The 12604-nt window shown below is 41.6% G+C and overlaps 1 protein-coding gene across 1 annotated transcript in view; it reads left to right on the top strand.

Moving 5' to 3' along the window:
• LOC140995224 (carbohydrate sulfotransferase 8-like) overlaps window positions 1–5943 on the top strand; it is a 135628-nt gene extending 129685 nt beyond the window's left edge. The window contains exons 2-3 of the mRNA XM_073465189.1: window positions 3333–3370; window positions 4813–5943. Coding sequence (XP_073321290.1) covers window positions 3333–3370; window positions 4813–5943 — 1169 coding nt within the window. The remainder of the gene's footprint in view (window positions 1–3332; window positions 3371–4812) is intronic.
• The last annotated feature ends 6661 nt before the right edge of the window (window positions 5944–12604 follow it).

Here is a 12604-nt window from a genome sequence, read left to right as displayed (position 1 = left end):
TCCTCCAAGCCTTCCCTCACAACACAAGCCAGTCATCAGATGATGATAAACAGACATTTCAGAAGCTCCCATGTTTGGTCTTTAAAGGGCACGCCTTCAATCCCGAATCACTGATTGCTCACCCATCACCTCCTCCTCCTCCTCGGCAGCTGCTCTCTCTGGCCCAGTCCTGGAGGATATCTGCACCGACTGAAACATCGTTTTATCTCCTACCACAACAAGTTAAAACATCAATGGAGCAGAGCTTAGAGCCTAATACCTCTGTTCTCCAGCGCTTTTCCTCTGATAAACCACGCCAGCATGCCAGAGCCCTGTATTCCCACACAGAGTCAAGTGGAGGAGGAGCATGTGTGCAGAGTGCAGGTGTGGGTGGTTTGTTGGGTAGAAAGGGGAGTGCAGCTGGTTGGGGTCACAGTGGCTCAGTGTGCTGAATGACTAATGAAAGGTTTATAGTGGCGCAGCATGACTGCCTGGCCTGAATTGTGGGCTGGAGGAGGACACGCCTTGTCTGGCTTCTAGCACCCTCCTGGCCTGTCTCTGGTTAAAACCAGGCATTTAACAAGTTCTCCCAGAACAGAGGGGCCACAATGCTTCACTTAACAAGCTCATTATTTCACATTGTTTTTGTCCTTTTGCTCCTCCTCGGCGGCGGTGGCAGGGAAAAAGGATGTTTGATGTGTGTCTCTGTTAGAGAGTTGTTACAAGGGTCTTTGAGAGGGAAGGATGATAATGGATCTGCTAATGATGTGGCCCTCGCTTATGTGGATTCTTGCAGTAGTGCGGGGTCGTCAGCATGAATATTCAGAGGCTTTGAGAGTTGGATGCTCAAGGTTACTTTAGAGGGCAACGGAGGACAAGACTCAGGAGCCGATTCTGCTTTTAAAACCGTTTCCATCATCAAGCAACGTAACAGTGAAATACCTGAGAATCACAGCAAAAACTTATCACAGGCCCTCTTTTGATCCGAGCACTGGATTTTACATTTGGATGAGTTTGCTGAAAGCCTTTCGGAGCCGCTAAAAGATGATCGTTTGACATTTAATGTCTGGGGATGAAAACAACTTCAGCTTTATTGGTCGGCTGTTTCCTTCCCATTACAGCATTCCCCCGCTGGTGCCTTTATCCCAAACCCCTCCATTAGTGCTGCAGAAAATCTTATTTATGAAGGCTACAGATTACAGTAACAACAAGCCTGTAAACAGTATAAAACCTTCTAAAATTATACCTGGGGAGAAAAACATTCACTTTTCGATTATTAAAACAAATAATTTTTGACAAACATTTTTCGCCTTCCTCTGCAGCTCTCTACATCTATATATGTGGAATAACCAGGATGAATTTTGTGCATCGCACAGATGAAACCTCAGTCTGCCCAATTTATCACAGTTTCACCGCGCAGCAGTAAAAATCAATAGCATAGTTATACTGAGTGGAATTGACTGAGTGTGAAATTGCAATCAAACAGCAACTATTACCCTCACCCAAATAGATGCTACAGAGATAAATGATGTTTACAAATCCCCCTGAAATTCGGTTTACATTGTTATATTACTTGTTTCAGTTATAGTCTATTATGAAAAAATGTTCCACTCATGAAATGTAATTTTGGCTCCCTACTTGAGAGAGCAGCGCATTTTCCCAGAGCCAGATCCACAACCATTCACAACAGATTATAAAAGCCTAGATTTATCTAATCAGATCAAAGCCGTGTCTGATTCATTTTCAGAACAGCTTTAACAAGACACCTTTGTCACAAATCTAATTTAACCTTGCCGCACTTTATTTCCCCACCGTCTGAAAGTCTTTCCCTTCGAAGAAAACAAATGATATAAAAGGTCAAATATTCAAGAAATTAAATGCGTGTCAAACCTGGATTCTGTCAGTGGTAGAAAGTGCATCGGTATTGACATCAACAGCTGTGACAAACTCCTAACAGCGGCCAGACAAAACACCTCTTCGAAGGAACCAATTAAACCTTTGGAGATTTCAATTACCACCTTAATGGGGCTTTCAAGATCAATAACTGTGTATTTTGACAAGATGGTCAGGGCTACGAGGGGGCTCGCGCCGCTCCATCAGTTCAGAACAGCAGACACTGAAAGACCGTTGCTATTGTTGCGCATGGATGTGTTTCCCTGGCGATGGCATCTGTGTGTTGTGATAAATATTCATGCGCTTCGCATGCACCAATGTAAACTGATATCGAAAGTTGCGCATCCTACATAAGCTATCATTAGGGTTAAGAGATCAAATAGCACAGCAGCACACAAACAAGATTAGAAAATGTCACAGCCACCTCCTTAGCCCACTCCTCTTCTTTCTTTTTTCCCCCTCTTCCTCCTCCTCCTCTTCCTCCTCCTCCTCCTCCTCCCCCTTCAGCGTCTCGTTCAGGAGAATAAAGACAAGTAAAGATTCAACACACAGAGCCAGACAGCAACGCAGAGCTCTCCAGCGCATACTAATCTGAAACAACATCGCATCTGGCCAACGCATTTTATCCCATCCCCACCGAGGCGTGTTTAAGTGTGGGATGGGGATCTGCAGATCTCATCACTTAGGGAAGGTTGTGGCCTGCATCTGCAGCCCCGCCGCCCCCCCATCCTCGTGCAGGTTCCCATCACTTCCACCCTCAAATTGGAAGTGACAGGCCACTCAGGCAGAGGTGTCTTCGCTCCCCCCCATCAGCAGCCATGCAGCCCCACTCAGAGCTGTCAGCCTGATTATATATCAGCAGGACGGGGGGACCTAAGGAAAGGAGATGTCCAGCTGGAGACAGACCACTAAACACGTCGTCTGTCCTGCTGCCGCACATCTGCCAATACACGCACCACCTGTCCCAAAGGCTGCCACAAAACCAATCTGTGTCTCCATCACTCTGCTGTTTTCCTCTGGAAATTCAACAAATGGCATCTTTCTCTTTCTCTTTGTCTGTCTGTCTGTCTGCCTGTCCTCCCTCTGGTCTGCAAACTATATCCTTTTCAAACTTTTATTACTTCTTTCTTGCTTTCTTTCTGTCTTTCTTTTCTCTTGTACTGTTTTCCTCCTCCATCTCATCCTGCTACAAGGAGTGCAACTCATTTACCAACTTTTCATGCTTGTGGCAGCTCATTACACAGATAGAACTACCTGTCCTCCCTCCGCGGACTCGTTGATGAGAGGTGGGTTTTTTTGCTGACGATCAAACGTAGACGTGCTAAGTGATAGGAAGCGTTAAATTATCGCAGCCTCTGATGCGTCGGAGGCTCCTTACTCTCCTCCACAAGGACGAAAAAAACACATGTTGTTTACTTAAGTGCTGATTTCCTCGTCTCTTTTCTCTTCCCTCTCCCCAGGCGTGAAGCTCGGAAGCTCTCCGCGGCAGTCCAGAGAGGTACGTGTTTACTCCACTTCTCCCAAAACACAGATACACCGTTTGCCTGCAACTGTTATCTACCGCTAAAAAGTGATTGTCAGCCTTGTAGCTCTCAGCGTGTCTGATAGCATCTGTGCAGAAGGGGCCGACCTCACACTGCGCATTCAGCCAGTCAGACTCTACTGAGTAAACGGTCCCAGTCGGACCAGGCCGGAGTACCTCAGGGTGTGATCACACCTAGAAGTTCTTTTGTCTTTTTTTTTTTTTTCCTTTTCCACAGTACTAGCTTAGGATTTTTGTTAGTTTACATCTACTCTGCATGAATGTGAGCCAGCATTTATAAACAAATAAGTCACATAGATTCATGAGAGGGTTATTTATTGCATTAGGCTATCAAGCATTAATAGCTGCAGAATAACAACTGATTTTTTTTTTTTTTTTCCCCATAAGACTTCCTGTATTCTTAGACAGCTATTTGCACAAGAACAAGCGGAATGGAATTGTTCCCAGGTGCCTTAGCAAATCAAAATTAAAGCTCCAATAACCAATTAAGCGGGGTAAAATGTGTCCTGAGTTGCCCCACAGCATTATAAAGGCATGAAGGATGTGTGCCAGTCTTATATCATACTATTACCCACAAGGTTCAGAGAGATGAAGAGGGAGCAGCATCATGTTTCACTCTGAGACAGGTTTATATGTCAGACATGCAGCGCTCGTACCACTGTATCTCCTCTCAGCTGACCCCTGCTTGCTCTCGTCTCTGCTGCGATCATCAGCACCGATGAGAGACTTACATCAGTGCAAATCCTGAAGAACGTGACGTCTGGTGTACGGGTTGCTGCCCCCGTGGCTCGCCTCGCACATTAAACAGACAGCGAGGAACCACTCCTTTCCTTTTTCCTTTCCCCTCCAGATGTCCCTGCAGTTGAAAGAATATGACCATTTAAGTCAGAAAGGGGGGGATGAGCTGAGATTCATGATGGTCTCATCACCTTGTCTGTTGTAAAATTAAAATTATACATCCAGTCCATTGGCTTTATGATGCCATTACAGCATTTAATTGAAATAAAATGTCAGAATGCATGATTGCCATGGGCATCAAATGATGCTAATTAGGCAGTAGATGATTCTAATTTAGATTCCCCATTAAGTGTTTATAAGACATTTATATGATATTACAGCTCAGTTTATTGATAGGTCATGGATGGCATTGGGCAGTGTGACATTTGAGTGAAACAAAGTTAGACCTTTGTTTAAGGTGCAGTGAAACAGCACCACCAAGTGGCCTGCTTGAGTACTGAAGGCAATATGTGGTTGTTTCTGGTAATAAAGATCAGATCCACCATCACATGAAGTAAAAATATCAATTCTATATTCTCATCTGGAAATGTTGCTGTTTGTTTTGAACACATGTCCTCTACTGTCTCCTACAACTTGTGTTGTCGTTCATTGTCTTATAGACTCTTTCTACGCAGGACAGAGAGAGAGGCAAATCTGAAGGTTACCAAGACCCCCGGGCAGCAGAGGGGTCCTTGTCCAGCCCGATCCCTCCGATGCAGTTCCCACACTTTGAGGCGAGCAGACAGACGGCCACTACTGGGTCTCGGGAGCAGGACATTGGCTCCCTTCACGTCTCCAAAAGACAGCGCAAACTGCTGAAAACGAGCCCCCCGATCAATCAGACCAACAAAAATGTTTCCTCGTCCTCTTCCTCTCCTTCCTCCTCATCCTCAGTCTCCTCCTCCCCTGCCTTGGGCTCTTTTTCCCCTGATATCCTGGAAGCACGCCGGAAACTGATGAAGGAGATCTGCGCCAAGTACAAAAGCAGCATCTCCAGGACAATCACACGTCATCACGTGAAACACCTCTACGTGGAGGATAAGTACAAGTTGTTGTACTGCCAGGTGCCCAAGGCAGGCTGCTCCAACTGGAAGAGGACCCTGATGGTGCTGGCGGGCCAGGCGCCTAATGCACAGAGCATTAAACACGACACAGTCCACTATGGCCACCATCTCAAGACGCTCGACAACTTTGACCGTCAGGGAATCATGCACCGTCTGGAGACATACACCAAAGTCATGTTCGTCCGAGAGCCCCTGGAGAGGATGGTGTCGGCGTACAGGGACAAGTTTGAAAATCCCAACAACTACTACCACTCCCTGTTTGGGAAACCAATCATTTCCAAGTACAGGGTGAACCCGTCCCGGGCTGCCTTGAAGACTGGCAGCGGGGTCACATTCAAGGAGTTTGTCCAGTACCTGCTGGACGTCCACCGGCCCGTGGGAATGGACATCCACTGGGAGCAGGTGAACCAGCTCTGCAACCCATGTCTCATAGACTACGACTTCATCGGCAAGTTTGAGAACATGGAGGAAGAGTCCAACTTTGTCCTGCGATTGACTGGGGCGCCACCCAACATCACACTGCCCAATTTTAAAGATAGGAACCCAACGGACACGAGGACCTCTATGCAGATCACACAAAAATACTTTTCACAGGTCAGCATGCTGGAGAGGCAGCGGGTCTACGACTTCTACTACATGGACTATCTGATGTTTAACTACTCCAAGCCTTTCAAAGATTTATATTGATTGACTCCTAAACAAGATGCTTGAATCACAGTCACATTCCACCACATGTACATCTCAACCATGATAGAAATCTTAACATAAGGAGGCTCATTCACATGCTCACATGGATCTTTGCATCTAAGCACAGAGATCAGAGACCAAAACTCTCTCTGAATCTCGCAAAAAGCTGCTTTTTATGAATACATTTCTACCAGATGATCTTACTTTTTAGACTACGCTGAGATGAAAAGGTTCATGTGATGTCATATTAGATACTCAAAATAGTTCTGAAATGCAAGTTGTTTATTCACTACCGGCACACGGTGAAGTAGAGTATTAAAAATATAAATGTTATGCTTCTAAAAAAAAGTTTATTATCGTTCAACAGGCTTTAAATTACGCCTCACTGTGAGTCAAACAGCATTTGCAAATGTGTTTTATGGTTTAATTCAACACTTGGGTGGGATTTAATAGTTTCCTAACACGTTTTCTAAATTCAGAGGTAATTTCAGTGTACAGAACAGTTTGTTATGTGAGGACCTACCAACTCCCTTCAGAATAATTACACCAAATTATTTATGAGTATAGTTGCTTAAGTCCTCGATCACAGCCGTGCACAGCAATTTGTTTCAGACAAACTCTCTTTTTTTTTAAAATATTTGCTTTTACTGTTTGACTTACAGCGGGTTAAGCATCAGTATACCTCTATATATCAGTACGTACTAATACAGATATTTCATGTAAATGGTTTTCTGAACATAAACCGCAACAAAATGAAACAGTATAAATAGTTTAAAATCTTTCAAATGTGTCAAGTGCTACTCACTCTGAGGCTGTGTGCACTTATTGTAGCATTTTTGTACCTTCTAACTTTGTTGGTTAGGTTCGTGCTTTAGTCTTAACACATAAATGTGTGCTGTCAGTCCCCCATCACCAGAGGTATTTACTTCGGTGGCTGTTTGAGGTACTCGCAAGGTACAAAGTATTTGCTGACAATACCTTTTTAATTAATACCTGTTAGCGTTACAGACTTACTAATCGTTTTCTCGAGTCTTTTGACAGCATTGGACGCAAAATGCATAAAAGTCCACGATGCAAAAGATCAAGCTTAAAAAAAACAGATGTTTCACTGAGACAGTCTAAAAATGTATGATTTGAACATTTCTGACATTTGAGAAAAAGAAGAGCGTGCCCAAACATCTCCATCTATCACGCTTAACACCCCCCTGAACAGCCATCACTTACAGCATCTCACACTGTCAGCATCTCCGTCCCACTCTGTATGTATCACATCCTTTCAACACCATCTTATAGGCTTTTTACTGACACTACTGTGTAAAATTGTATAATGGGCATTCAGATGACTATATATTTTTCTATGTATTTCTAAAATATATATATTCAGTGCTTCTTGGTGAAGGTATGTTCATTTCCTTTTTAGATGTCATTGATTGTTCTTTCAGTGATACCAGTGTAGAGTGTCGTGTAACAGAAGAGTTTCTTTCCAAAAACAAAATATCCACCAGCTGAAAAATCGAAACTTTCAAGCGACTAAATGACTGCAACAAAAAATCTGTGGTTACATTTAAAGTGCAGATGATGACTTAAGTCTGATTGATGAATTGATACTACCCCATGCTTTGGAGGTGCTGAAAGAATTTTTTGTATTATGAGAATGGATATATTACATTTTGGAAATTAGCTCTTTAATAACGTATCCCTAATCTGTTTGGTCTCTCGATAGGATAATAGACCCTGTACAGATGAGCTGCATTCCACCAAGTTAACCATCCTGACTAATGACATTTTTACCCACAGCTACTCCACTGTGTGTGTGTGTGTGTGTGTGTGTGTGTGTGTGAGTGAGATGTTTTACAAAATCTTTTGTCCGGCATTTTCTGGAAACATAAGATAAACTCACTGTTAAAAGGAACACATTGAAAGTTGCAATGATGTTCCCAAAAATGTGGAAAGAGTGAGGAACGAATCAGGAACGACGTGATGATTAATAAATTGTTAATGAGCAACTACTAAATAACGGTAACTCTTTCGTAGATAACGATGAGATACTAGAAAACAGACTTGGAAATACCATATTAATGACGCATTAGGTAATGATTACTTCATAAATATCTGTGAATTGTTTCTTATTAACTATGAACCAGCCGCTGAGGAGCAAGAACAAGTGTTGACTCATTAATTACTAGTTACAGTTAGTAATTACTAATTAAAGTAAAACATAATACAGATAGTAACCAGATAGACACATTAATTACTGATTACATAATACTGAGTAGTTATTAAGTATACTCATTAATTACTGATTACCTAATCATTAGTTACTCTTTTTGTGTACTTTTTAAGTAAAGCGAAACATAATACTGAGTAGTAACCAGAAAGGGTAATTAATTACTGATTACTTAATCATTAGTTACTCTTTGTGTAATTTTAAGTAAAGTGAAACATAATACTGAGTAGTTATCAAGTAGACTCATTAATTACTGATTACCTAATCATTAGTTACTCTTTTTGTGTACTCTTAAGTAAGCATAATACATAATACTTATTACTTTTAAGTAGCGAAACATAAAACTGAGTAGACTCATGAATTCCAGATACATAATCAGTTGTTTTTTGTGCACCCTTGACTATATTCACAGATATTTATGAACTACTCATCAACTAATGATGAGTTTATATACGTGTTATCCCCGAAACTATTCTCTGGTCTCGTCCTTGAGTCACAGTTATTCAGGGATTACTCATTAACGATTCATTAATAATGTAGTTGTTTCAGATCCACCCCTCACCCGCTCCTTAGAAACTACTCACACTTTTGTGTACCTTACTGTAAAGTGTTACCGTCACTTTTTTTCTATGTGATGCAGTTCAGACCACAGAACAATGTGCACTTGTGGAAACCGTGCAGACACCGACAACTCTGAGGTCCTGAGCACTCAAAACATTTTTAAATTGGGGATGTATTATAACCCTTTGTCAGATTAGACATGTCTGAGATACTGTAAGATTTAATATAAAAGGTAAAAAAATAAAAAAGCAGCAGAACCACTCGACAGATAATCACGTATTGTAAATCTTCAAGATTATACTGACTGAATGGAAACGTCAGCCAAGGTTTCTCCCGATTATAGTTTTAATCTTGGTTCAGTTTAAGCTCACTGTAGTTTATGTGCAATGGAGAAGTGACTAAACATGATGACTATGACACCAAAATAATAGATTGCAATGTGCAGGTTACATTTACAGTGAAATGTGTTGAATGACCAAAAACAAGAAGTAAAACACAAAATGAACTTTACAAGTCTGGCTACAACTGATGTGTGCTGTGGTATTTTTTTTTTTTACGAGGGCACGATGCAAAGACTTGAACTTGAGCTGTTGTGATCGTGGGGAAACAACCTGCGGCTCGTCTCCTATAAAGCTGTAGTCACTAATTCAGCTACACTCTACGCAGCTCACTGGAAATGTGTTTTATGTAACGATGTACTTTATAAAGAGACGTACTTGCCTATGAGTGAAGGAGAAATTCATATTTAAATCTATACACACTATAATCAACTTTTGAAGACCTTTAACAATCTTGGTGGTACAGTATTACCCTTTTCGCGGCGATGGTAATTGTATGAACCTTTGTCAGTATAGTGTGTTGGCTTTTGCAATTCCAAAATCTAATCTTTGTTTAGGTTGTGGTCAGATTCTATGTAGGTATAGCCGATCTCTGGCCAAAAAGAGCTATTGCATTATGACGAGCATCACTCTTGCAAATAGTCTGTCGGTCCCTGCCCCCTCCCCCCGCTAATAAAGTTTTCTTGGTCTGTGGGTGTGTGGACAGATTTATCAAAAAGCGTAATTACAGTAACAAGTGAATGTATAACTGTTTATCGTTGGTGCAAAAGTGTATAAAAATATGATCTTAAAGCCCTCTGCCTTATTTTACACTGCCAATTAAATGGTGTATTTCAGGAAGACATTCTTCAGGTGGTTATTATTTCTGGCTGATGAGTGTCTACTAATAAAACTGTCTTTAGCATTTTCAACGTATGCTCTCTCATTCTTGCAGCTGTGTTGTTAAGTCATTTCGAGTCGAGTCCAACATGGTTACTGAACTTTTGGAGAGAGAACTAATGAGCGCGGGGATGAGAATTAGCGGTGCACGGCTTTTGCTTTGGCTCATTGTGTGTTTTTGTTTTTGAATATATTTAAAAGCAAGTCTGCTGCCATGTTAGCAGCTCTGTGAGGCAAATCAGATCTATTAAAATGGAATATAATAATCATAATTATGTTTCCATTTGTGTATAATTACCTGAATCTAAGAATCTTTGTGTTTTCATCACCCTAAAATGAGCCTTTTTATATCTACAGAGGCAGCAGGTCCTCTTCCAATCTGACATGTTGTACCCCGAGTCTTCTACAGTAGCCCAGAAGGGCCAAACCAAACACTGGCTCTAGAGAGGGCCGTTTTCCACATTTTAGCAGCCACCACGGAAATGGTACTGCAACCTCACCACTAGATGCCACTACATGCTACACACTGGTCCTTAAAGCTCAAGGCTAACATCACTGTAAATGTTAAGCATGTTCACCATATCAGTTTAGCGTGTTAGCATTCTCCTTAGCATCAAACACATTGTACAGCTGATGCCGATGAGACTATCATTAGTTTTGCAGAAAATATTGGACAAATGTAATTTTTTCTACCTGGTGTTGGTGCACAATGGTGCCGGGGAGTCGTCAGGTTATTATAATTCATTCTGAGGGAACCAGCTGTACCACATTTCTTAGCAAATCGAATTTCATTTAAAGCCACAAATTCAAACATCATGGGGGTGCCAGAAGGAAAGCAGAATAAATGAATTTCTGTACAAGATTTTGTGCCAATCCAACAAGTAGACAGCTAGAGATTTTTACAAAATAAAGACAAATGTACACGGCATCGGGCTGCACTCCAGCTCTCTCAGTTTAATGTCATTTTAAAATCAAACATCTGTTCTTCTGCAGCCGTATTTATAATAACGTTTAGAGTAGCCTTTACATTACTGTACACTTTTGCAGCTCATTTAGACGTGGCAACAGATGATCTACTATATACTTGAATTTCTGTTGCTTCAAACCTCATCTGTGAGCACTCATTTTAAACCACAGTGTCGTTTATTTCTGACAGTTTTCACACAAACTACAGGAGGGGGCGGAACAGAGGTGTGATAACCTGTTTCCTCCCCTTTCTTTTTTCCTGTCTGCTCTCTTGCTCTCACTAACTACAAACGTGAAAAACTCATTCTCCTGTGGATGCATGGAGGAAAAAAATCGGAGACGAATGAAATGCATCATTGAAAATTAATTTGAAGCCAATAACCAATGATTCAGGCAATTATACACATATACAAACGAATTTCATGCTTCAGAGATGCAGCAGGGAAATTTAGCAGGGGAAGGGAAAAGAAGCCACACGTTGGACCAGGTGTACACACACAAAACCTGGCAAGGCAGCGGATCATCGTGAGCGCGAGGCAGACGGACCCTGTTTACGTCGAGCAAAGTGGTGGCGCTATAAATAAAATCAGGGCATCGCCAAGGTAAGTGGGAATTGTCTTCTGGGAAGTGTAAATGTCTTGATGAAATTTCATAGCATCAGCTGCCACAAAGTCTCACAAAGAGCCACAAATGTTAGAGGAAATGTCAGTGAATCACGAGTCAGGTGAAGCCATTCTCTGGAGACCGTGAACGTCTGTACAAAATGGCAATTTTTCCAGTAGTTGGTGAGATATTTGAATCGGTACAAAGTAGAAAAACCAACCAAAAGACCAATCATCAGTGTTAACTTCCAACACCTGTCCTTAGCCTTAATTTAACCAGCACGCACAAACACTGAGTAGCTTCACAAGGTTGAATTGAAGTTTTAAAAGCTACACAGAGCAGGTTCACTGGCTGCAAGTGGCAACTCTAAAATGCCATCGTAGGAATAGAAAAGATTCTTGAGATAAAGTCACGGGTCAGTGGCAGTGAGCAGCTTCCAGCTCTCAACAACTGGTCAATGTGTCAAAAGATAATGGGGGTAAAAGAGCAAAGTACTGTATCTAATGTTGACAAGATCAGCTTTCAGAGTTTGTTCTCTGCCAAGAAAATGGTTTCTATTTTACTCTGGAAGAAAAAAGCCTGTTGTGTGTCATCAGTCCGTGATGCACTGTGTGTTCACCGGGACAGACTTTGTAATACTTTTTGTCACATTTTCCACGATTGGCTTTTGAAAAGTCCCTGAGAAAAACTTCTTTTATCCAGTCGCTGGGTTACATGTGGGAGGAAAGAGAAAACGACAAGTGCTACAAAGTCTCCAATTTTCCAATTTTGAATATAAAAAAAAGTTTTTATTCACTGTTTGTTACTCAAAACAAAATCGAACAGCTGTGCTGCATCGTGCTTGACTGAGAGTTGCATTGTTACTGCCTGCCCTGTGCTGGATTCTCCAGTATATGATTACCTAACACTGGTGACAGCTCTGAAAAGACACCTAAGTCGTAAGTAAACCTACTTCCTCTGGGCAGAGATCATTTCAAATGTCATTTTGACAAGCAAACATTTAAAACTGCATTCAACAATTCACTTTTTCTCAGAATTATTACAATGAATTGCTAAATGTTCAGTTTTCTCTTCCACTCACAACTCA

The sequence above is a fragment of the Pagrus major genome, chromosome 4 (genome assembly GCF_040436345.1).
Source record: "Pagrus major chromosome 4, Pma_NU_1.0".
In the NCBI taxonomy this organism is placed as follows: Eukaryota; Metazoa; Chordata; class Actinopteri; order Spariformes; family Sparidae; genus Pagrus; species Pagrus major.
Note: the sequence above shows the minus strand (reverse complement) of the source record. Positions and strands in the feature narration are given on the sequence as shown.